This window comes from Myiozetetes cayanensis, unplaced genomic scaffold (genome assembly GCF_022539395.1).
Source record: "Myiozetetes cayanensis isolate MyiCay16 unplaced genomic scaffold, myiCay2020 scf1, whole genome shotgun sequence".
NCBI classification, from domain to species: Eukaryota; Metazoa; Chordata; class Aves; order Passeriformes; family Tyrannidae; genus Myiozetetes; species Myiozetetes cayanensis.
This window is the reverse complement of record NW_026086604.1, coordinates 15,136,391-15,162,731: the sequence shown is the minus strand read 5'-3', so window position 1 is coordinate 15,162,731 and position 26,341 is coordinate 15,136,391. Positions and strand designations below refer to the sequence as shown.

At 35.1% G+C, this 26,341-nt stretch overlaps 1 protein-coding gene across 6 annotated transcripts in view; it reads right to left on the bottom strand.

The window, feature by feature from the left end:
• Positions 1–306: 306 nt before the first annotated feature.
• CSMD3 (CUB and Sushi multiple domains 3) overlaps positions 307–26,341 on the bottom strand; it is a 605,611-nt gene continuing 579,576 nt past the window's right edge. For all 6 annotated transcript variants that reach the window (XM_050305446.1, XM_050305454.1, XM_050305462.1 and 3 more), the window contains 8 exons: positions 19,095–19,206; positions 17,670–17,849; positions 14,507–14,572; positions 12,257–12,415; positions 7,045–7,157; positions 5,043–5,130; positions 3,833–3,968; positions 307–2,448 (listed from right to left, as the gene is read on the bottom strand). In XM_050305446.1, coding sequence (XP_050161403.1) covers positions 2,289–2,448; positions 3,833–3,968; positions 5,043–5,130; positions 7,045–7,157; positions 12,257–12,415; positions 14,507–14,572; positions 17,670–17,849; positions 19,095–19,206 — 1,014 coding nt within the window. In that variant the 3' untranslated portion in view covers positions 307–2,288. The remainder of the gene's footprint in view (positions 2,449–3,832; positions 3,969–5,042; positions 5,131–7,044; positions 7,158–12,256; positions 12,416–14,506; positions 14,573–17,669; positions 17,850–19,094; positions 19,207–26,341) is intronic.

The following is a 26,341-nucleotide window of genomic DNA, read 5'->3' as shown; positions in this document are numbered from 1 at the left end:
TTAAAGTAATTTTTTTCCTGTGCTTTTCACTTTTTTGACAACTATAGGCCTTCTTTGTGTAAATCTGCTTCTTCAAGTAAAACAGAAAATTGATTTTAGTAAAAAAATTAGTTTTACAGATTGCGCTTATCAGTTGTTTTCTGAAAGTAATCTAAATCTTGCAGCACCACCTAAAATTCACAGAAAGATTCAGAAAAAATAACATGATTTTAGAAACCCACAAGACTATCAAATTTTGTTATTTTCTCATCTTCACAACTGAAATAATTTTAAAGTTCATCTTCCAAAGAAGAAACACGATTTAAAAAAGCAATTGTCCATTTTTATTTTGTTTACATTGCACTGAAAATTTACATCATACTTTTACAAATCCTTTTTCATAAAAATATACTTCTTTACAAAAGTGTATGCATTAATATAAGAGGAGTAGCCAGTTGCAGAAGAAACATTTTAAACGATCTCAAATGTATTAACCTTAACATTAATGAATGAATCATAGTTATTGCAGTCATTTGAATAAACAAGAATAAATAACAACCAATGGTATAAAATATAAAACAGCATCCTTTTAGTAGAATACAGTTTGACAGAGTTGTATGAATATTCAAAACAAAGTGTTGTAAAATGGTTTATAAGAAATTCATCAAACATTATAGAAATCCAAGCAGCAATCCTGGGTACAATGATTTTTGGTAGGCACTCTCTATTACGGTAATAAAAAGTTTAGATTTTCACAGAATCATTAATGTCTGAAAGGGACAATAACAGATAGTTCACACTGGCTAACACACAGCATTTGTGAGTCATGCTATGAATGGAAGACAATGACCTACATCAAATAAATTACTGGGTTCCCACTGAATAATTCTGATATGAAATAACTGTAAAACTAAAAACTGTATTTCCTTAGAAGTGATTCTGGAATGTTAAAACTTGTATCTGAGGGCTGTGGAATCTGAATTGTCCCTAAAATGAATGGATTGTCCCTAATAAAATCATGGCTTTATATATATATATCTCTCTCTTTTTTTTTTTTTCATTGCACTATGGTTATATATTTAATTTTAAATGAGCTGTAAGGATTTGTTTCCCTAAAGTACAGAATATATAGATAAAATAGATGTGAAAACACAGTATTTTCAAATTATAACTTCCTTTTGCCTTGTAGATCTGATCCAAAGTTCATTGAAGTCTCTTACAATCCATCAGCTTCAATGGGATTTCATCATGCTTTGTGCATGCATCTTGTTAAAATGTTGAAGGAATAAACTGGTGTGATATGGCCTAGTTTTAACTAACACGGATTGAGAAATGTACTCCTAAATTTTTGATATATGGATTTCATTACTTATGTTACTGTAAACTGCACCTTTTAATAGGAAATATCATTAAATTATGTTTTTATTTTTGAAAAAAATGTAAGATGGTCACTCTTGAATGTTCTTCAACATTACCAAACATAGCCACATACAAAGCTCAGTTCATATTAGCTTCTTCATTGTAAAATTTGTCCAGATGTGATTGACAAAAGAAATATATAAACATTACCATTTGTGGGCATTGTTAATGGAAACACAGAAAACAGGCTTGACTTGAAACATGAAAATGAAGCAAGTTGTGAAGCAGGGAAGGAAATTCATTAAATAAGAATATGAAATTCTATTTTTTCTTCTGTGGCATGAAAAGAGAAAGTTATAGTTGCTGATTTCTAAAGACTACATCCTGGACCTAAAAACTTAACTGTTCTGTGAAAAATAAAATACTAAACAAACTGAAAAAGGAAAAAAGGTACCAACTCATGAGAAAGATTGAGCATATGACTGTTAAAGAGAAATCAGTGACCTATTGTCTTCTGTAAGTATAGCTCTTATTTTCTACCTATATCTTTTTTTTTTAACCCAGTCCCTCTATTATAGTTTTTATAAAGCACAGAATACTGATAGTGGATGCTCCTCCAATATATGCAAATACGTTTTATGTTTTAGAATAACCTCCTTTTTTAAAAAAGCAAATAAACTGTGAGTAGCACTCATGGAGTGCAGCAAATTTTTTTAACACTCTCCATGGCATACACGAAGAATTCTGATCCAGTTTATGAAAAACAAAATGAAAACAAAATAACTACAACCCATACTTGCCTATCGTCCTCAGGAAAAGGTGACCCACTACATCCTGAAAAGTGTGCTTTAATTTTTTTTAATTTCTTTTTTTTTTTTTTCAATCAGTGAACTGTGTGTGCACTGTGTTGTGTGTCAATTCCCAGACTTTGAAGACAAATCATTACCACATTATACCATTGTGCAGACAGTGTTCAAGTTGGGGTCAAATCGTACCGCTTTCCCTTCCACCGACTTTGCATTTGTGTCATACATGGGGTTTTCAAAAGCAGCTTGTCCATTATTATTTTCATGTACAGAGCATCCTGTATACTGTGTTTTAGGTGCAGTCCTGTAGAAAAAAAACCAGAGAATTTTTAAGTGCAGTTTTTCTCACTGCCTTAATGTGGTTTAAGAATCAGAACAGAATTTATCTTCCAGTTCCAGTTATAGGAGTTAAACACAACATCTTTGGGTTATTTTTACAATATCTATGCTAAGAATTAGTACTGTCTTTATTAAAGTTTAAGGGATTTATGATTTATTGAAAATGGTGTTCACCTAGAAACTTAGTTAACAACCTTAGATATCCATTGTTATTACATCCATTATCAAAGTTGTTATCCATTACAATTGGAGGATCAGATGATAAATAGCAAAGAGTACAACAAAATCTTGTTAAGACATAATTCCCCCATCCAGATGACTGAGGTTTTCTTTTCCCTTTGGAGACTTGACAAGTTTACCAAGAACGACTTTATAGCTGAAACATTTTCTTTTTCACTAAGTAACTCAAACTATCAGCGTTCAAATGCTTAAAAACTTTTCATCTATATTGCCATATAAAATGTATACTATATTGTAAATCATCAATATAAAATGCAAAGACCAGTGCTTACAGCATATAGGTAATAGCAAATACATTAAAAATTACATGGGCAATTTTTCATATTCTGAAGCAGTTGAATACAAGTAGTGCTGTTTAAAAATCATGGTACATGTTTTAAACTAATGTTATCCTGTAAAGTATATTACTAGTATTATTGTCAGACTATCAGATGTAAATTAACATTTTGGTAGTTAATATGCAATGAATTGTCTTGTTGTTAAAGTGATTAAATTTTCTTTAGTTCTCTGATGCTTTAAAGCTATAGGAAAAGGTTACTTGGCACTGCATCCAAAGAGTTAATACTGATCTCGATAACATGACCAAAACTGTTGAACTTAGACTAGTGAGATTGAAAACACGGGTGGTTGATTGACATAATTGCATATGAACTAATAATTTCAGATGTAGAAATAGTTCCACAATGAAATCTCTCAAGGATATAATACTTGCATATACTTGTATGCCAATAAACAGAGCAGGTATTGAAATAAGCTACTCAGATTATGATTCAGTTCTGTCACATGAAGAAAAAAAGATAGGCAATTTATTTTAAGTAAACACAAAGTCTACCAATTATATTATTCACCATATGCCAATAATTTATAAAATATATTTTATTATAATAAAGAGAGAAATTTGTAAAAGTCTAGATAGGTAGGAACGAAAGTATAGCACAGTACAATAAACTCATCTCTTAGTCATTATGCCAGACATTAATGGAGGTAGTAAGAAGGTTTGCATATTTTGCAAACACTTTGTGGATTTACAGAAAACTTTATTCATTTGCAAAGATTGAAGGCAACAGGTAGAGTATTAGAGGAATTTTGTACATATAACTAGTACTTACCTTTGTTTATAAAGATAAAAGCCAAAACCAGCAAATATAAGGGCAAAGAAAGGCACAAGGATAGCAATGGCCACTGAACTACTATTTGTACCATGTGGTTGATTAGAAGAACTTGAACCCTCAGACATGTTAAGACCTAAAAAAAAACCCAAAAAACCAAATAAGTAATATCATATATGTCTGTTATCCTCAGCAGGTTTTATTATCCTCCATAATCTTCTGAACTCAATAACACCTTGCTACTGTGTTATCAAAATGTGTTCCGCTGTATACATACAGCAGTATGCTGAGACCATCTGGAAAGTAAATATATACCATATTCTGATTAATAAGTAGATGCAATATGTTGGGAGAACAATACATATGCTCTGGTAGAGTAAATATCTTACAGCGTAATTCTGCATGGGATTTAAGTTTTGGATGTTATTAAACACATTAATGTACTGTGTTACAAAAAGACAAATTGATAATAATGCATATGTTATATTGATTACATTACTGATTATATTTCCATAGTTCAGTAATTAATAAATGTTATAGGTATAAAACCCAAGCATAATGTCAGGGAAAAGGTCAATCATCTGAAGAGGCAAACTGAAAATTCATTGTTTCCTTAGGTGTTGTATTGATACACAGAGTGAAAGAGTAAGGAACAATTTTGAAGAGCTAAAGTCAGATATTGATGAAAAAAAAGCATACGACCTTTTGCATGGTTGAGGAATACATTAGCTACATTATATACACAGACAGGTTATACAACTTTTAAATATGAGGAGAGTGATAACAATGCAGCTTCAAAATTAATTTTTAAGCTTTTAACTGGACCTTTTAAGAATTGCATACATCATAATATCTTCTCACTTTCTTGATCTTGCAAGGCAATATACAGAAATTAAAAAAAAAAAGTCCAAACAACATAAAACCCCCTAAAAAACCATACATGTTTTGCAAAAAATTGTGTGGGATCAGCATTCAAAATATTTGGTTTCAGAGAAGCTATTTTTGTCTTTGTGTGCAGGAAATAGTGAAGTAGTAAACATGCTAAACAAAATCTGTTTGAAGATTGTAAATCTTTCTATAGCTGTATTACTGAGTATATTACCTACAATGTCAGTACTGATAACATCCTGAGGATACCCTCATACTACTGGGCATTACAAAACAGAATACAAAACAATGAACTGGTAAAGAATTAGAATTTGCTGAATACCTAATCTTTGAAGTCCAAATTGTCCATAGTCTTTACCCTGGATGAATCCTTGAAAAACATATGTTGCTCCGTCAGGTTCAGCAGAAACCTGTAAACAAAAAGTACTCTGAATTAAATGGGGAAGAGTAAGTTGTAAGTTACAAGCATCTGTTTGAAAGGGAGCTATTCTATTCTATATCCTAATATGCTTGAAAGATAGCTGTTATTCCCCATGATAAACACCTTCTTTTTCTAGAAAATCTATATAAAAAGTTCAAAAAGGCATAACTTAGATATGGTTGCTTATGGTCACATATGATACCTTATATGATACCATATACCTCATATCTTTAACTGTATTTTTTAAAAAAACCAGTAAAACTTAAAGTTTCTGGCAGTTCAAATGTTAGTATTTCTAAGCCCTTAAGTACTTCATAATTTTCTGTTTCGTTTAGGAAGTAGATGGAAAAATATATATAGCATATAATCCTTAGGATGCAAGTATTGAGGTTTTAATAACTACTTTTAAACTAAATAAAAAAGACCTCACATTAACTGACAGTTTATTTGATTCTTTCCAGTGTTTATCCCAATAATTACTGAATTATGCAGCTCTGAATCAGAAGAATATTGAATAAGACTTTGGTACAAGAGTAAAACAGTTTAACTAAAAGGCTTGTGGGAAGGAGGAGATGGTTGTGATCCCATGATTATTTCTCTTAATTACACTAAGTACAGTCCAAAGTAATGCATTGTGTACAAACTTTCTTCTAAGGATAGCTATTAGGTTTAAATTCAGTGGTTCCTAGGGAGGTCCCTTTGAGTTTTTCCTGTAAGCTTCCCTTTCTCAAGACACAGTATGTCTTCAGCAGTGACCTGAAGCTATGTTTTCACTGAAGAAAGGGTGCCTTTCTCAGATGAATTTCTTAATTTGGGGTAAAGTAGTCTTTTTTAAATATTCCAAGATTAAAAAAAAAATAAAATCTGTGCATTTGTGTATTCAGAAGTCTGAAAGCAATTTCCTTGCTTTTGCCGTATTTTTGTCACCTCAGGAGCAAGCTCATAAAGCCTAAAGTTTGTTCAAGCCAAGAAAGTTAAGCCCTTTTACCAGTACATTTATTGCTTAAGCAGTTTAAGATTTTGCACTTTGGTTTAGATTTTGCACCTTTTTAAAAATTATTATTGAAGCAGTGCCACAATTTGTGAGTGCACTTCAGTATACACCTCTTCTCTTTGTTTGGCATATGTACCTGTATTGGTGTCACTGTAGTGCTTTACCAGTAAGTGAAACACAAGGAAAAAGACAAATTCCTTGAAAAATTAGATGGTGTAGTAAGGATGTATGAGTGTTTATCATAATCCAAACTATTTTATGCCCTTTCTTTTCTGAAAAATCTACTTTTTTCTTTATTGAAATCATTTCCTTTTCATGATTTAAACACATCCCAGACACCTGGGCTGTTGCTTTTTCTATCTACCCCTCTCCTTCACCTCTCTTCCTCTCAGTTATGTACTCTCTTCTCTCTTTTAAAGAATAAGCTTAGACCCAGAACCTCCAAGGGGCCTAATGTTTAATTGGAGTAATCTATTTTTTCTCTTTATATGTAACCGTTCATATTTTTCATGGTATTTATGAAAATATCACCAAAAAATAAACCATGATTGCTAGTGTAATGATAAAATTGTTATTTTATTAATATAACAATAGTGATATGATAATTATGATGAAACTTCTAGATATATTAGAATAAAATTAAAAGAAACCTACAAGAAATACTTCTGTATTAACATGTTTTATAATTTTGTCTACACTGTATAGCTGTTCCCATATTTTCCCTCAGACTGGTTTCCTATATCTTCCTATGTCTTTCCTATATCTTTAAATTTTCATTTAATTTAGTGAATCAACCTTGCTAACAAGATTCCATTTGATATGTCTCAGGATTTTTTGGGTGTAAAACACCATCACGACTTTAAAAAACAAAAAAAAGTTATGCCTCTTTTGTAGCACAAATATACTCACAAAACCATCCATAGCCCATTTTTCCTCTTTCAACTTGCTTGCAGATGTATGGGAGGGTGCTTTAATGAGATATATGTGGAGCATTAGCCGAGCTTCCTGGCTTTTATACACTCCTGTAGAACATGGTTTTAAAAATTCATATTTGTGTTGAGTAGAAAAATAATTTCATCTTTAGGAATAAACATTTAATCTCTTTTCTTAAAAAGGGAAAGCAGGAAAAATAGGTGCCAATTGTTACCATTGTTAGTTTATCAAGATGCATTCTTTTTGGAAATTATTTCAATAATAATAGGGTTTCAATAGAAACTGTTTTTTAGCTTAGCCTGTAGAAAGGACAGAAGGGAAACGCTACACACACAGCTGTTACTTAACAGTTATGGTAACAAGCCTTAGACAGAACAAACATTGACAGTAATCTGATTTGAGATCGAAAAGACTGTTCTGAATCAGACAGAGTGCATTTAAATCTCACATCCCTACTTTCCATATATATAATTTAATCATCACATAGCAAATGTGATAATAGGAACATCCACACATAAATTCTTTTCCAGAAGTTGGAGCTAAATTTAAAAATTTCTAAATTTGAAAATATTTCAAAAAAATTGAATTTTCTTCATAAGTCAGTACTACAACACAGTTTCTTCCAGACAATGAGAAGACTTGTATGCAACCTTATTTATTTCATAAGCATAATTAATTGTCTCATTGTTGTTCCTGCAGAATAAACATTTAGAACATAAATACCCTTATTTGGAAATGAAAACAAAATGCTACAATATGGTTAGTGATTTAATCTTACTTTAAAAAGACAGTGGTGAATAGTGAAAATACAGTTATGATCCCCCCCCCCCTTTTTAAACATTTTTATGAATTCATGGTTTAAAACTTCAGATTTTAAATAGAAGACCCCTCTAGTATGATCATTGTTTGTTTGTCAGATCACCAAAATTGCTGTTCATTTCATATGAAGTCCCCTATTTGTAGAATCAGACAAGGTTATATTGCATTTTACATGAGAAAGAGCTAATGATTATTAAAACTATAACAGAAACAAAACTAAAACCAAAACGAAGTAAGAGAAAAAAACAGGAACAAAAACAAACCCCAAGCAATAATACTTCAGAAATATACTTCAATACTTCAAATATACTTCAGAAAATGCCACCAAACCTAACTTAAAACTCACACAACAGACTTCCTACTGTAAATTAATATGATTTAAACACTGGTTTTCATGCATCACATTTTTGGGGTTTTAGTTTATACTGACTAACAGATGTGGATGGCATCAGATTGATGGTCCTCATCTCCGAGTGTGTGTGGTAAGGTTCTGGTAGCAGTGGTCGCACAGAGGTGGCTTCTGTGAGAATTTGCTAGAATCTTTCCCCTTGTCTGACAGAGACAATGCCAGCTGACTCCAGGACAGACCCACCTCTGGCTATGGCTGAGCCCATCAACAGTGGTGGTAGCCACTCTGGGATAACATATTTAGGATGGGGGGAAATATTCTGTGCAACTGCAGCCGGAAAGATGAGTGAGAATTAGCCCTCCATACGCCAAGGTCAGTGAGGAAGGAGAGGAGGAAGTGCTCCAGATGCCAGAGCAGAGATCCCCCTGTATACCACGGTGAGGCAGCTGTGCTCAAGCAGCCAGTGGAGATCCACAACGGAGCAGAGGTTCACCTGCAGTCTGTGGAGGACCCCACACCGGAGCAGGTGGATATGCCTCAAAGAAGGCTGTGACCCCGTGGGAAGCCTGTGCTGGAGCAAGTTCCTGTTGGACCTGTGGATCCATGTAGGAAGGATACCCTGCTGAAATAGGATCACTGGCAAAACTTTTGACCCTGTGGGGAACCCACTGGAGCAGCCTTTTCCTGAAGAACTGCACCTCATGGAAAGGACACACTGACAAGGATCCACACTGGAGCAGTTTGTGTAGAACTGCAGCCTGTGTAAATGCTCCATGTTGCAGAAGTTTGTGGAGGATTGTCTCCTGGTGGTGGGATCCCACACTGGAGGAGGGAAAAAGAGTGAGGAGGAAGGAGCAGCAGAGTCAATATGTGATGAACTGACCACAATTCACATTCCCCATTTTTCTGTGCTGCTGGGAGGGGAGAAGATAGAGAACTCAGAAGTAAAATTGAGCCTGGGAAGAAGAAAGGGAAGCGGGGAAGGTGTTTTAAGATTTGTTTTTATTTCTCATCACACTACCTTTGTTTGATTGGCAATAAATTAAATTGATTGCCATGAATTGAGTCTGTTTTGCCCATGATGATAATCAGCCATTGATCTCTCTCTGTCCTTATCTCAATCCACTATCCTTTTGTTATACTTTCTCTCCTCTGTCCAGCTGAGGAGTGGGAGTGATAGACCAGTTTATTGAGCACCTGGCACCCATCCAAGTTCAATCCACCACATTCTTCAGTGGAAAAAAAAGTATAACTAAATATAACTAAGGCTGCACAACACTGTAGTGGAAGGAAGAAAATGTCCAGATACTTCACATTCTTTGCATCTATAGGTAGAGAAGAGAGAAATGCTGCCACAACTAAATAGCTTAATACTGGACTCCAGCGCTTCAAAGAGATGATACAGCAGACAGCAGAATTTTCAGACTAATAGAATAGGAGGTTTTTTTGGATGAGAACACAGCATTTTACTTTTCTAATTCTAAAAATATGAAATACTACATCTGCTGCTTTTAATTCCCTCACAGAAATTACATGGCTGAAACTAAAGAGACATCATACAACAGCAAAAAAAGTTACACACAGTAAATGCAAATGTTATTATCAATCAGAAAACATTCAGTCCATCTACAGCCTCTCAAGTATGACTCTTATAAGGACACCTACAAAATACCTCCAAGAGACAAATCCAGGGACAAAAATTCACCATTCTACTGTATATTAGAAAACAAGACCTCAACAGAAACACAGATTCTTTGGCCCATTACATCCTCCCTGTAGGTCACCCCTCTCAGAAACCTATGGCTTGAACTTTCCTCCCATTTTTTTCCAACAGAGTGATGTTTTGTCACTTCTATCCTTGCTAGCACCAAAGAGTGGTGATAAATTACTTCAGATAAAGGGATCCTAGAGTATGAGGAAGATTAAAAACAGCAGTGTCCAGCCTATACATAAATGAAATGTTTAGGCTTTTTCCAACCATGCAGACAATGTGGTAGACAGAGGATGAAATTTCAAGAAACTAAGTTTTGAGTGATAATATTGATTTCAGGTGTTTCTTTTATGCCAATTCACACCCCTGTGAAATAACCTGCCACTCCTCTGGTGTGACAGACCCGTTGTCTGTGTGCCTGAGATGTTTCAATCAAAGGACAGACAGATTCAAAAAAACAAAAAAAAAAACCCCAAAACTTTAAACCCAAACATTTCTAGTGTCTTTTCAGCCATATCTGCGGTTTCTGCTGACGGTTTACAGCACAGAGAACTGTGCATACTGTGCCAACATAACCATGACAACAGTGCTCTGGATGACGGGGGCTGTGGAATATCACAATACTGCATTCAAGGACTTCTTCTGCAGCCACAGCATGAAAGGAGCTAAGTCTCAGGGTAGCCAGCCTGCTGAGTTGGAAATCAGAGATGGGGAGCAGACTGATATCCCCAAGGGATATTTCAGAGGAAACGGTCAGCAATCTGCTGCACCACTTAGACACAAAAAAGTCTTTGGGGCTGGATGGGATTCACCCAACTGCTCCCTGAGCCACTTTCAATCATTTACCAGCAGTCCAGGGTAGTACAGTCCTGTCAGCCTGACCTTGGTGCCAGAGACTGAGCAGGTCTTCTTGAATGCCATCACATGGCATGTGCAGGACAAGTAGTGAATCAGGCTTAGCCATACAGGCTAAGATCCTGCCTGACTAACGTGGTCTCCTATGATAAGGTCCCTCAGTGGATGAAGGAAAGGCTGTGGATTCTGCCTAACTGGACTAAAGTAAAGCTTTCAAGACCATTTCTCACAGCATTCCTCTGGAGAAACTGACTGTTCATGGGTTGGACAAGTGGACTTGGAGAAAAAACTGGATGGATGGATGGATGGATGGATGGATGGATGGATGGCTGCATGGATGGATGGATGGCATGGATGGATGAATGGGTGGATGGATGGATGAGCCCAGAGAGTTGTGTTGATTGAAGTTACATCCAGTTGGTGGTTGGTCACAAGCGGTGTTCCCCAGGACTCAATACTGGGGCAAGTCCTGTTTAATATCATTATCAACAATCTGGAGAAGGGGATCGAGGGCACCCTCAGTCAGTTTTGAGATGACACTAATTTGGGCAGAGGTATTGATCTACTGGAGGGTAGGAAGGCTCTGAAGAGGGATCTGGACAGGTTGTATCAATGGGCCTGCACTTTAGTTACAACAACCCCAGGCAACACTATAAGCTTGTAAAGACCTGGGGGTGCTGGTCAACAGTGGCAGAACATGAGCCAGCAGTGTGCCCAGGTGGCCAAGAAGGCCTGTCATCCTGGCTTATATAAAAAATAGACACTGAAGTGCCAGGGCACGTCCAGAGAAAGGAGCTGGAGAAGAGTCTAGAGCACAAGTCTTATGAGAAAAGTCTGAGGGAACAGTTGTTTAGTCTGGAAAAAAATGGAGACTGAAGGGAGACCATATCCTGTCTTCAACTACTTGAAAGGAGATTGGAGGAAGGTAGGTTTTGATTGCTTTTCTCAAGCAGCAAGTGGTCGGACAGGAGATGATGAAAGATAATCTAACAAATGTCATCTCTACTTTCTTTCCATGTTCACTAGGTATCTCTGACTTTCTAGGTCAACACATATCAATCTCATCATATTGACAATTAGTCATTAATAAGCCACTAAAGGGAAATTTTATAATTAAGATTTAATAAAATCTCAGGAACTGTAATTTCACTTTATTTATAATATTTAAAGAATCAGCATGAGAACTAGGATTATTCTTTCACTCCTTATTGACTATTGACTCTGAATATAATAAAAACCTGGGAAACAAAAAAAAAAAGGGAGGGAAAGAAAGAAAAGGTGGATAAATCTCTGCCTTTGAAAAGGAACTGAAATACAATCAAAATTTCCTTGATAAGCTAAGAAAGTTTCCAGAAGAAGTTAAAAGTTTAAGTGTTATATATAAAGTTACAAGGAACCAATGTATATAAGGCAGAAAAAAAAAAAAAAAGAAATTAGTATTTCTTAGACCATACCTGATAGTAGCAATTCCATATTGCTGTTTGTAAGTGTTGCATTTACCCTTCCTGAAGTTGCATTGAAACTGGTGACTGTCAGAGTCATGGGCTGTTTCTTGCTTTTGTAATTGTAAGATCCTTTCCATATATAATTTTGGGCAAATACGTCATCAGGAACTATACAGACATAAACATGTTTCAATACAAATTGCAATATTTGGTACATCCAAAGTCAAATATTGAACGAAATGTGTGATAAATATTAGCATTTTCTTTCCTTTGTTCTTTCTGTTTTTAAGGCTAGGAGGTATAATTTTTGCATATAAAGTATAGAAACCTGGCATGAACTTTAATGAAAGAAATGTGTTTGTACTGAAGAACACAAGCACAACTATATCTTCATTTGCTTTTTTCCTCAAATATGGATCTGCCCTAAAATTAAAACAACTCCACAAAATCTAACAGCTTTAACCAGAAGTTCATATTTCTCTCCCTGTAGAATCTTTTCTGTGCCAGCAAAGACAGCTAGGGACATACAGTTAGCATTGAATTTTGCAGAAATTAATATCAGTTTAGATATCATCATTTTCATAAGCATATTTAAATGACACTGGAATGATATAAGCATTTTTCTTATTACCCAACCACTTTTTTTAATGAAAAATTTATATGAGAAATGTTGTCTTGTCTTCAAATGCTTAAAAGCATTATGAGTTTAACAAGGAGAAAAAAAAAATTCTCTAATTTAAAATTAAAACCAGATCATAGTCTTCAGGGCAGGGCAATAAATATGATAAATTCATACCTTTACATTTAACATTAACCATTAGCAAGCTGTAAAATTATTAAGTAATGCTATTCCAGCAACTGAAAACCCCATCAAAACAACAAAAAGCCACCCATCCAGCAAAAATTGATACATGCAAATCTTTAAAATCTTAGCATGAGATTCCATTTAACCAATGAAATGGAAGGTGATTTAGGATGGGTTTATTACACTTTCTAGGGTATTGTAGCAAACTTAGCCCTTTAACAATCACTATTTAAAATCGTCACTTTTGCATTATTTGGAGTGACTCAGACTGAACTTAAAGGTTTGTGTGTGCCCTGGCATCTCATGTCAGATAAGCACAGAAGAATATTTGCTCCTTTCTCTCTCAGAATGTCCCTAATTCAAGACTGGGTCACACCAGAATGACCACAGTTTTCCTTCATCACAAAACAAGTTGTCTTCCCCCTGGAGGGTAAAAGAGCTTTCCTATTTTTTTTATCTGTGCATATGTGTATGTGTGTATATATATATATATATATATATGTTTCTTGACAAAACATCTAGATACTGGACCTGCAAACTGTAAGGAAAGAAATTGCAGGATACAAATGGTCTGATGCTGTTGATTTGTGACCTGCCTGAAATTTATTTCCCTACTTTTAGGAAATTTATGTACTCTACTTGCAGTTAATTGGGATTGCACAAAATGAATGAAAATTTTCTGAATGAAAAAATTGATAAGTACCCTGCAGCACTACATCACTGACAAACACAGTTTGGAAGTAGAGCACAAAATTAACAAAACACAAAAACAAAAAACAAACCAACCAAAATCCCCATATGCTAAGGAACTACTTTTAAATCTTATTCATTATTTGTAGAAATTCCATAGGTTTATAGTCAAAGGCTAATTTTAGTTAAGGAGACTGCTCTTTTCAAAAAATCCCTTCAGTGGTCAGAGATAGGTTTTTCTAGTCAAGGCATCCAAAGACAGTCTTCTTCAGCAAATCTATTAAAACTGGAGACTTTAGCCAGAATTTGAGAGATTACCTTGTCTCAGCTAAAATTAACATTTTTGAAGGGCAAGTTGAAAGTTAACACTAAGTATTTAGGTAAAGCAACTTAAATTAGCAATATGTAAAAGAAGTGCAAGGCTGTGAAAAAAATTGTGAAACATTTTTAAAATTATTTCTGCATCGGTAGTATAATTTCTGAATGGGTAAATTGCATAGGATCTTACAGAGAACACAGCATCTACAGTGAAATATAACAGAAATTGTATACAGATATAAATGGTACCATATAGGCTAGATGAACTCAAACACTGGGGAATAATTTAATTTTTTTTTTTAAATCTAGTGCCTAATATAATACTCTTTATTTATCTTTATTACTAAATCAATGCCCTAAGCCACTCAGACCAATCTCACTAAACTGTTCCTCATTTTTTTTTTAATAAAAATTGTTTAAAACTATATATACCTTGAAGTACTTACCACTTAGTTTAGGACTTGGTGTTCCCAAAGCTGGTCTGGGGTCCTTCACTAATATTTTGGAACCAGCTGTTAGAAAGAATGAATGACAAAGATAAATCAGTAGCAAAATGTTACTTAGAAATGAAGAAAATAATTTCCATAATGGAATGTATTTGCTAAAAAGCATAAAAGATGATGTTTCAAACTCAAATATGAATGAGATTTCAGTCAGTACCAAGCCTTAGTATATTGCAATAGTCAAACAGTGCAGGATTTTAGTTCAGAATCCACGTTTCAGAATTTACAGTCTTGGACTGTGCACCTATATGTGAGATGCCTTCTAATATATCATCTAATGCTGGCTATGCCACTTAGATCAGGAACTGTGAACAGTGCTTTGATTGGAAGCAAGGTAACACTAAACAGTGAAGACACACATAACAAGGGTGCTTCAAATCATGTTTCTCTTCAGGACTTAATCATCTTCTAATAGTACTGAGTGAGACATCTTGTGTTCAAGATTGAAAACCCATAAATGCTGGTTTAATCTCAACACTGAAAGAGAACGTTTCTTAAAGAATAACAACAGAAACAAAAGAAACAAAAGAAGCTGTCTACAGTATCTCCAAATGCTCAGGTTATAGGAGAAATGCAAGTTGGAGAATTAATTATCTTCTCTGCTTAGAGCAGAACTCTCCCACCACTGAAGATGATGAACTGAACACAATAGGACAGTGTAATTTCCTGTAGATTAGGCTATTTGATTTTGCTGAAAGTAATTTGGATTCACTGGAACATAAAGAAGACACATAATTCTTTCTCCTAATGTAAAATACTCTCATGCAGCACTAGGCTCAATTCCTTTCTCTAATGGTGATTTCAATATTTTGTATTTTAGGTCTTGGCTCTGAAACCAGGCCTTTTCTCTCCGATTCATGCACTAAAAAAGCACACTCCTCTGAGTGGAGTATTTTCCTGCATAAAAAGGAAACTTTAGCAAGTAGGATTGAGAATATTTTTCTTGAGAATAAACTTTAGCTTTTTCAAAAGGTCTTTTCTTATCATGTATGTTAAAACCATAAAGATGAAAGGTCAGGGGTAAAAATTCAACCTAAAGTGCTCATGGACTGTTACTACTGATTGATTAATTTCTATTTCTTCTGTTTTGAAAGAAACCTACTGAACTTCACTGTGCATGGTTGACCTGGAGGGCATAGTTCAATAGCATTTGCTTTCTGACTACATTAAGTTTAGGTTAGAAATATCTGGATCATACTTTCCTACTGGGCTTTAGCATAAAAAGATGATGAGTCAATCATTCTTTTCAAGTTGAACAAATTTCTAGTCAAGTTCAGAACTTAAAATTTTAAATACAAAATAAAATTTAAATACAAATAAATAAAACCAGTTATCTATGAAGTTTAAGCTTCTAGGTCAAGATATTTTCTGAGGAGGACTTCAATTTTTTATTTAAAGGATCAAATTCTGGTTTAATTCCCCTAAATATCCTTTTAGAGCTCTCAGCTCCAGATATTTTATTCCTTTTCATCCATTGCCAAGTTACTTTTGTGAAGTCCACAATAAGAGATGAACAACCTGAGCTGGTGCTCTTCTCTGTTCCATAGGGAGAGATTTCACCTCTGTATAGGCAAAACTAAAAAAAAAAGATTATTTAAGAGATATTTTACTTTATCTAATTAGAGTTAACACTTAGCTCTTTCTTAGCTTCATCCACTGCTAAAAAGCAAGACAAAAGACTTCTGATCCTAAAAAAAATTAATTTCTGCAATATTTTTTCAGGACATTGGGAAACTAAGTTATATGACAATGTAGATACCATCATAGCAACTACTTATTACTTTAAAAAAATCTTAAGTTTCCTTACTATCAGGTGGAACAACTAATGCTACTTTCAATATCATCAGCAAAAAAATTTTGGATCAAAATACAACCCATGAGTCACATTTAGTCTGCCATAACACTTTCCAAGTACTCAACAAGTCATAAGCTTCCTGGCTGCTGGCTTTCTAATACCTTCCCAAAGCTCCGTTCTATTTTCCCTCAGCACTTTCCTGGCATACAATGCCAGGACACCTGTTTTTTAGTAATACAAAATATTCATTTCCTATTTTCCTTTCAAGTAGTAGTGTTTGTCTATAGAGGCTTTGAATGTCTCTTTAAGAGCCCTGGGGATAACCACATTTGAAATATTAGGAAACCCTGGTCTGAAAAGGCCTTTAATTATTCAAGAAATGAAATTTCAAACAGTTCCTATACTTGAGGATGTTTCTTATCTCACATGAAAACCACTTTTCTCACCATGACTTGGCTATGATGTTTTTCACATTTTGTCATGGCAAAGCAGGTAGTAAAAATTAGAAAACAAAACAAAAGGTTGGAACATCAAGGACAAAGTAGTTACACTTTGTTATCAAGCAGCATACACTTCCTTACATATAAATATCATATACTACTAAACCCTGTGGTTTAGTTTCACATAGTGATTCAGATATCTTCTTGGACTTCAGGTGTCCTTCTCAAATATCAGTTAAGTTGGGAAAGACCTCTAAAATCATCAAGTCCAATAGACAACCTAGTGCTACCAAGTCCTCTACTACATTATGTCCCTAAATGCCACATCTACACATCTTTTGAATACCTCCAGGAATCCATCACTTCCCTGGGTAGCCTAAACCTCTCCTGGCACAACTTTAGGCCATTTTCTCTCATTGCTTGTTACTTTGGAAAAGACACCAACCTTGCTACAATCTCTTTCCAGGTAGTTGTAGAGAGCAATAAGGTGTCCTCTGAACCTCCTTTTCCCCAGGATAAACACCCCCAGCTCCCTCAGCTTCTCCTCACAGGACTTGTGCTCCAGACCCTTTACCACCTTCATTGTCTTTCTTTGGACACAGTCTAGCACCTCAGTGTCTTTCTTGCAGTGAGGGGCCCAAAAGTGCACACACTGTTCAAGATGTGGTCTCACTAGTGCCAGGTACTGAATGACCACTAAGCATGACACTTTGTCATAGAAGGAGATTTGGTTAGTGAAGCAGGACCTACGTTTCATAAAAATATGTGACTAAGCCCGATCAACTTGCTGGCCTGCATGTGCCAACTGCAGGTAAAGAAAATTACCGAAATATGATAGATGACAAGTGCAGTGGGAAACAGAAGAGCTTACCTTCACAAACCGGAACTTTCCCAGTCCATGTGCCATCAGACCTACAGGCTCTGTGCTCCGAACCTCCTGCCAGGAAAAAGCCTGGCTGACAAGTGTAAATCAATGTATAACCAAGTGAGGGAAGATCCATTCCTGCAACATTAGCATGACTTGGTGTTTCTGGTTGTTTACAGCTGTGAGCTACAAAGAAAAGATAAAATATACTTCAGTCAAAATGGGGAAAATATTTCTGAAAAAATAATCTATACCCATTCTGACAGTTAATTAACAAAGTAAAAAAAAAAAAAAATTACATTAACATATTTTAATTCACATTATAAGTTACTATATAATCTATAAAGTATCACTATGAGCCTGTAAATACACTCTTAAATATGGACCTCTCAAATCCAAGGGACTAAGAACTGACTGAAATGCACATGCATGAACAAAACATGAGAACAGAAACAGCAAACATCATACCAGACTTCAAAGCAATCATGTCTTGTGATTTACACTTATGATATCTGTGTATCATTGAATAACAGTAAATAAATGGGTCAGTTGAAAACCACTATGAAAGGTCAAGGAGGAATTGAAGGTGAATCATAAATATAAGGCAGAAAAAATAATTACCATTTCTAATCTCATGTGAAGAGCCTTATATATTTAACAACCACCAGAATCTTCCAGTTATGTGTTGTCTCAAGGACAGAATACCTCCAAAAGCAGAGTTCACCTTTAACACTGAGCTACTGATTTGCTGTTTGCTTAAGATTAACACGAGCACTAACTGAAATAATATTAATGCTGTTTTCTTCTGTGGATATGTTCTCCATTCACTGAAGTGATTCTATAAGGTCAAACCTTATAAGGCAAGGTAACTTCCAAAAAAATACAGCTGAGTAGCTGAACTAGAACAATTAACCATGATGTTATATCTTCAGTAAATTATCACTATTTACCAAAGTGTAAAAGATCTACGAAATGAAGGGCTACTTTCGATATTCAAATAAGCAGATTTCTCTCTATTTCAGATTCAAAAATTTCCAATTGCCAGTTCATTTTCTCCCTTTTAAAATGCCATGACTCCTCAGTTGAGAAACAGTTTTAGCTCTTTGCTAGAACTGATTATATGCTTTCCAATATGTTCTGTTCTCATTACCTCCTCTGTGCATTGGAAGGGTTGTACCCTCTTAGATAAAAACTGACTATTTTTCTATTTTCTTTCTCTCTCTCATTTTTTTTTATTTCTATAGTCTATTGTAGAAAAATTCACTCTCAAAATCATACTTCTACCTGTTGTAAGCTAGTAATGTAAATTTCTATTAACTTTCAGTTATAAATCATATAGACTAAATTAACTTTATAACAATGTTACTGCAACTAAATAGTCTAGATTAAAAAAAAAAAAATTGATAGGGAAAAATTCTACCATTTACTTACGTATGCATTCTGGTTGGATTCCACTCCATGTAAGATCAGGAAGGCATGTTCGTGTTGTTGAACCATGGAGAAGGTGTCCTTTTTTACACTGAAATTGAACAACATTTCCCACCTGTTGAAAAGAAGAAAACACATTACTATTGCTATGAGGAACTATCACTTGGGATTTTTTTTCCAAATTTGATTGCTCCTTCACATAACACATACTTGATAAGTTGTGACTCCCTTTCTGTAGAAAGTAAATTAATTTCAAGAGCATTTTGATAGGAAATAAAAAAAATGTGTAATTCTCAGTAAATTTACTCTCTACCCAAAATCATATCCCCTTTGGAAGAAAATCAAAACCTCGTCTTCTGTGGTCTCTCTGGTGTGTTCCTTTGGGCCCTGGACAGTTGCAGTACTGTGAATTCGGAAAAAAAGTTTATGGTACCTTCCTAACGCTGGACAAAGGAGGTGCCAGTTAGGCAAAATTGCAGCAAAACAGGGAAATTCCAGAGCTGAAATGGGTATTAGATTCTACTGGACTCTTGCTGAACTAGCCCCTCTTTGTGGAATGCTTGATATATTCACAGGTTATAATGAGAAATATTTGATTAGAACAGATAGGTCTGGTCAACAACACTGTCTCCTGCTTCAGAAATTATAATGTTCCTATAACATTTTAATTTTGTTTTTTGGTGACAGGAGATAAAAAATAACTGCTCTTTATACCACGCAGATAATAGAAGCTGGAACACAAGTACACTACAATTATAATAGCAATTCATCTGAGATTAGTTTTTAATTATTATTCTTATGGGTATGTGTTGCATAAAAAGGAAAATAAAATTCTTTCCAGTTTTGAAACAAATATTAAATATTCCAAATAAAATGGAATAACCTGTTCAGGATGTCCAGTCATGGTGAAATTGATGAAAATGCAAATACTACTTAGTTTTTATCAAAAACAAGGAAATTAGATTACAAGGATATCATTCAGAGAGCGGTTTGTTACATACTGTGAGTGGTTAACTCAAATATTAAGGTGCACAGATCGTATCTACTGTTCTGCAGTGACCTGTATTAATATATTTATCAACTCATGTTTAAACAAGAAGTTGAAACCTTTAAACTATCTGTGACAGCTCATTTATGGTTCTGGTTTGTGTTTGATTTTTTTCATTATTTTGTTTAAATGCATAATACTTTATTCAGACTAATGTTCAAAGGTAAAATGTGGATTCTTTCATGATACTTTAGCGCTGGAAAATGGCATTTCACTGATACAAGTATTCATTTGAAACTTTATAGTGCTATTCCATTTCAGCTCAAGCTGCTCATCAGAATGAAATTTAATAATAACCCATGAACCACAGATAGTAGCTCATCAACAGAGGATGTGATTTAAAATTCATTTCCTTTTTTTTTTTTTTTTGCTCCTTTTTGGGCTCACTGGACTATGTAATTACTTTTAAAGATTTTGAAGAAAATATGCTAAATCATTTGCATGATTAAGCACAAAGTAGTAAAATGCTACAAGTTTTAGAAGTTGCACCAAATACATACAGAAGTGTGGGGTTTTTGTTTTGTTTTCTGGTAAAGAACTTCGTTAAAACAATCACGACCAATATATTATTTACAAAAAGTACCAGCCTTATGAAAGATGTGTTCATGTGACACCATCAGTGGACATGGGAAGGGTTAAAGACATCATTTATCTGGACTTCTGTAAGGCCTTTTTCCAGTCCCCCACAACATCCTTCTCTCTAAATTGGAGAGAGATGGATTTTATGAGTGGACTGTTAGATGGATAAGAAAGTGATTGGGCAGTTGCCTCCAGAGGGTAGTGGTCAATGACTCAGAGTTACAATGAACATCAGTGACAAGTGGTGTCCCTCAAGGGTCTATATTGAGACCAATATTATTTAATATCTCCATTAACAACACAGATGAAGGGATTGAGTGTACTCTCAGCAAATTTGCAGATGACACTAAGCTGAGAGGTGTGGTTGACACCCCTGAAGAACAGGATGCCTTCCAGAGGGACCTGGACAAGCCTGAGAAGTGGGCCCAAAGGAATTTCATGAGGTTTTATTAGACCAAGCGAAAGGTGCTGCACCTAGGTCAGGGCAACCTTCAGTACCAATACAAGCTGAGGAACAAACAGATCGAGAGCAGCCCTGCCAAGCACTTGGGAGTGCTGATGGATGGGAGACTGGACGTGAGCTGGCAATGAGCACTTACAGCCCAGAAGCCAACTGCATCCTGGGCTGCATCAAAACCAGCATGGGCAGCAGGTGGAAAGAGGTGATTCTGCCCCTCTGCTCTGTTCTGGTGAGACTCCACATGGAGATCTGCATCCAGCTCTGGAGCGCTTAGCACAGAAAGACACGGACCTGTTGGAATGAGTCCAGAGGAGAGCCACCAACATGATTATGCATATGAGCATCTTTCATACAAGGAAAAGCTGAGAGAATTGGGTTTATTCAGCTTGGAAAAAAGGCAGCTTCAGCATGACCTAGTTGCAGCCTTCCAGTACCTAAAAGGAGCCTACAAGGTGAGAGAGAGTTTTTACAAGAGTAAAAACTGTCCTGTAGTCACAGGACAAGGGGGAGTGGCTTCAAAAGACAGTAGGTTTATATTAGATTTTAGGAGGAAATTCTTTGTTGTGAGGGTTGTGAGGCACTGGAAGGGTTTTCCAGAGAAGTTGCTGTTGCCCCATCCCTGGAAATGTTCAAGGTGAGGCTGGAAGAGCCTATGAGAAGCCTGATCTATTGAAAGGTGTCCCTCTCCAGAGCAGGTGGGCTGACACTAAATATCTTTAAGTTCCCTTCAAACCCAAACCATTCCATCATTCTATGATTCTATGATTTTATTAATCTATGATTTCACAAGAAACACAACCATTATACGTGTAAGCCTCAAAACAGCATCCAGAAAGCAACAGTTGCCCAAGGGATGATGATGCTTTAGAGTTGCTGCCACGCTCTTCAAGACAACGAATAAATGAGAAAAAAAATGCACACAATATGCAATAATTAATATATTATATTAACTATACAGTTTATGTATAATAATTATTAAACAAAGTAATTTCAAAATGTTTGTCTGTTTTGCAATATTTTTGTGTCAGAGGCACCAGGTGGCGCTACAATACAGGATTCTATGCTCTTAAATAATTCCCAGTCGAGATTTTCCGATTTAATTTTTTGTTCTACAGCTTGAATAGAAGCACTAGTACTCTGGTTTTAGGGAAGAACTGTTCTACATGCAATAGTGTTTGTATCCAACCCTGAAAAAAAAAATTTCCCTGCATAACACTTGATCCTGTCTGTTCCATAGTTTTTTCTATGGTGTCAGTTATGATTTGTATATTCCACAAATCAACGTTGCTAACTTTTTTTTTTTCGAAAACCCAAAGACCATATATTCTTTATTCTTGAACAGAAGAAATAGAAATCGGAGAAGAAAATGTATAAATATCAACCTGTATAGATATCTGGTTATAAAGTATCCCAGATTTTTTTTTCACCAAATAATATCATAATAATGTATAAGAACTATCAAAACAATAATAGTAAGCTATTATCCTTATTATTTCCTATATGCCTTATAGGAACAGAAGATATTTCTAAACTGTTATGAATTACTCTCCAATGAAGGTTTTTCTTAGATTTCAGTTTACCAGAGAATATGAAGGAACCCTAATAAACTTCTTCAACCCCAGCAATTCATGCCAAAGGATTGAGAAGCTAAAGGCATGTCAGTTATTTCTATTCACTAACTTTTAGCATCACATTTTAAGTGAATGAAAACACACCTCATTAAGTCTTTGCTATATCTATAGTTTGGTAATCCAGTAACAGACAATTGCCATTATTAGTTACAGGGTTTTGAGTTACCAAGACTTCTGAGCAGAGACTTGCCACGCTTCCTTTGTCTTGATCAGCCTGGAATTTTGTATTTGGTTTTGGCTTGGTTGTTTTTTTTTTTTTTAACTCGATTTAGCTGTAAAACCCAATTTTACTCTGATAACGTGGCTATGACTAGTTTTATGCTTTTCTGGTTCTTTGTATGGTACAACCACAGTTTTACTGCTATTCATAGCAGTAAATAAAGAATCTACTATGGGCAGAATGAGCTATTTCCCACTAATGTGATGTGATACAGAGGAATACAGGCCTGGTGCTGGAATGATTGCAAAGCCCTTGAGAAATACAGACAAAAGGATGCTGTGAAGAAGGCTACAGGTGTGACTATGATAAGAGATGCAACACGGGCTTTGCCCTGGAGAACCCATTGCTGTGAACAACTCACCTGTGATTGATGAACAGAATCAGGTTTCAGGAGCAAAAAAAGAACAAGTATTTAACCTTATTGTGTAGATTGAAATATAGTGTGGGGTTGCAGTGTGAGTGGTGTGTAAAAAAAAGGAAAAATCACGTTCTTTCCAGTGAAGCACTCCAGACTGTGACACTAATATCCCTCACTGACACCAGAGACCTCGGGACCATGAGCAACAGAAGAAACCAAGAAAATTACATGGTGTCTGATAAGGCTTAAATTACATTTTCATTGATGCAGTGATGGTGCCAACTCTGCTAATGGAGACAGCTATGCTGTAGTAGTAGAGTACTTCTCTTAGAATTTTATCCTACAATTCAAGCAACACTGAAGGTTTTATAAGCATTACATTAACAGAAGGAGATTATTTGCAAGGTTGCTCAACATCTGCAGATCAAGTTTCATATGGCATTTCATAAATAGAAACCAAGAGGTAGTACAGGGCTACCACTACTGTAATGTGTCTATTTTCCTTCCTAAATTCAGACAGCCCTTTTGCTCAATTTAGGCCTTAATGAAGGGGAAAATAGCTGAATTTCTACAAAAATGTATATTGGAAAAGTATAAGAAATAAATCTTACATATTTGACTGACTGCTCTAAGCAGTCCTAAACTTCTTCAATTCAGTAGTATCTTGTGTTACAATAGCTCGTGGTGAAAGTGCTATAAGCAATTTTCTATGTTACTAGCAATACAGCATAAGAAATATTTCAAAACCATCAGTTTCTTTCCAAGGAGCAATTTATTTTTCAGATTACAGTTGAAGTCAGTATTCACTAAGTTCTAAAGGTATTTTGTCTCATTGTAACACACGGTTAAGGTAGATCTGTCAAACAAAAAATGTTCAGATGGAAGTGAAGATCCTAGAAGTAACAATTAAAGCAGGTGATGCTACTAATTTATATGCCATGCCCCATATTCAAGAAGCACTAAACTGGTATTTTGATGTCATTTGAACACACAGGAACCTGATCTACTTCTGCCCGAAGAATCTGATACTGAACAATAAAATCCATACAAAATTCTGTTGCCTCCTTTTCTGCAAAATTCTTATTTAATAGTTGAAACATCATTCAAATGTGAGATGGTGATATTTGTGCCTTTGTTAGTGTAAGTTCCAGGAGATCAGGTTTAGATACATCCTTAAGTCAAGCTGGGAATCATGTTGTGTTTGCCTGAACTTTCAAAGTTTGATTTTTTTTTTTTTAATGGGAGAGAAACATGAACTTAAACCTTGACAAGTAAGTCAATTAAGTGACCCTATTAATATTAGTTGAAATATGAAGTATTTAAGAGAGTCAAAACAAAAAAACAAAAAGAAACCAAAACAAACAACAAACAAAAACAAACCCAAAAAGCCCTCTCTCTGTGTTGGTCAGAAAACCATCACATATTCAGTAATAACAACTCTTTATTATGCATTTGCAAAATGCAAAAGCAACGTTTTGTTTAATTTTGTGTAAGTTCTTTTGGTCTATTGTTTTAAATAGTAGATAACTGGATCTATCAGACCAATTAAAATCAAAGCCACCTCATCTTTCGTATTTCAGAACAATTTAGAATTATTCTGCTATGCATAATAGCAAAAGTCACTATTATCCCATTCAGGTAAGAAGTTAATTATAGCATAATATAAATTCATTCGTAATATTTTTGTGGTTTAAATGAATCATAACATTTTAGTATATATGATAATGCGATATTTCTTTTCAGGATCTATGGACAATAACCTGTCTAGAAGCAATCATTTTTACTGTTGGTTCACAGTTTCATCTGTATGAATGATATTTCTACCCCATTCTGTATTAACTAAGCAATCATACTTAGAGAACCAGAAATTGTACGTTTAGTTACTACATGTGAGTGTGAGGAAAAGTTGCTGGCTAGAGAAGGAGACTATAGCTCATAGAGCTTAAATATGCCAGGCACTAACCTTACAGTTGTTTACAATTTATTTTTTTTTTTAGAATTTACAAGGTTGTAAATCCTGCCAGGAGGTACACTTCTTTTAGAAATGATTTGTCAATTGACATTTTGCCTGATATTTTGATAGTTCCACACTAGCTGTGAGAGATACTTTTATTCACAACTACAACTACACCACAAATGAGAAAGACTGCATTAGCTTCCTCAAGGAAAGAAAGCTCATTAATATGCAAGAGAAACTGTGACGATAAAATCATAGAAAATGGTCATTAAAATGATTTATTTGTTACATAGAGTAATAAAGAGTTTCCCTTTAGCATAATATTGTATTATAACCAAAGGAAGTTAACCTTAGACTATTCCTGCATATTCTATCTTGGCATGAAACAGCACCACAGTCCGCAGAGAAAACTGAGAAAATTTTATTTTCACTTGCATATGATTGTGATCTAGCACAATCTGAAAACCCAGATATTGCTAAAATAATCACTTAACAAGAGTAGTACTGCACAATGGCCACCAAAAGTATAAACCAAAGAAATTTTTAGCCATGAAACTTTGAAAAGTCTTTAGCTACAAGCCCTGCTTTGAAAAACTAGTTACATTTTTAAAATTTGTTTAAATTTCTCTCAACCCTTTCTTGCATTTCTAGCAATCTGCAGATTTTATTCTCCTGCTACTAGACAGGCTTTGTTTGCAAGACTCCTAGCAAATTATAGAGTGCAGTTTTGCATCTGTAAACCATTCACTCACGAAAATGCCTCACTGACATGACTGTTTTGTGTGATTCAGAAAATAAGAAGTTCAAAATACTTTTCAGTTTTACAATTCTTTTTCCAACAGAAACATATGCAAACACCATTTGCCACAACACAGCCTTGTAGAAAACGTGGCCGACAGCCTCCTGGAATGCATCAGGAAGAGCATTGACAACAGGTCAAGGAAAGTGCTTCTTCCTCTCTGCTCAGCCCTGGTGAGACACAAATGAGTGCTGGGTC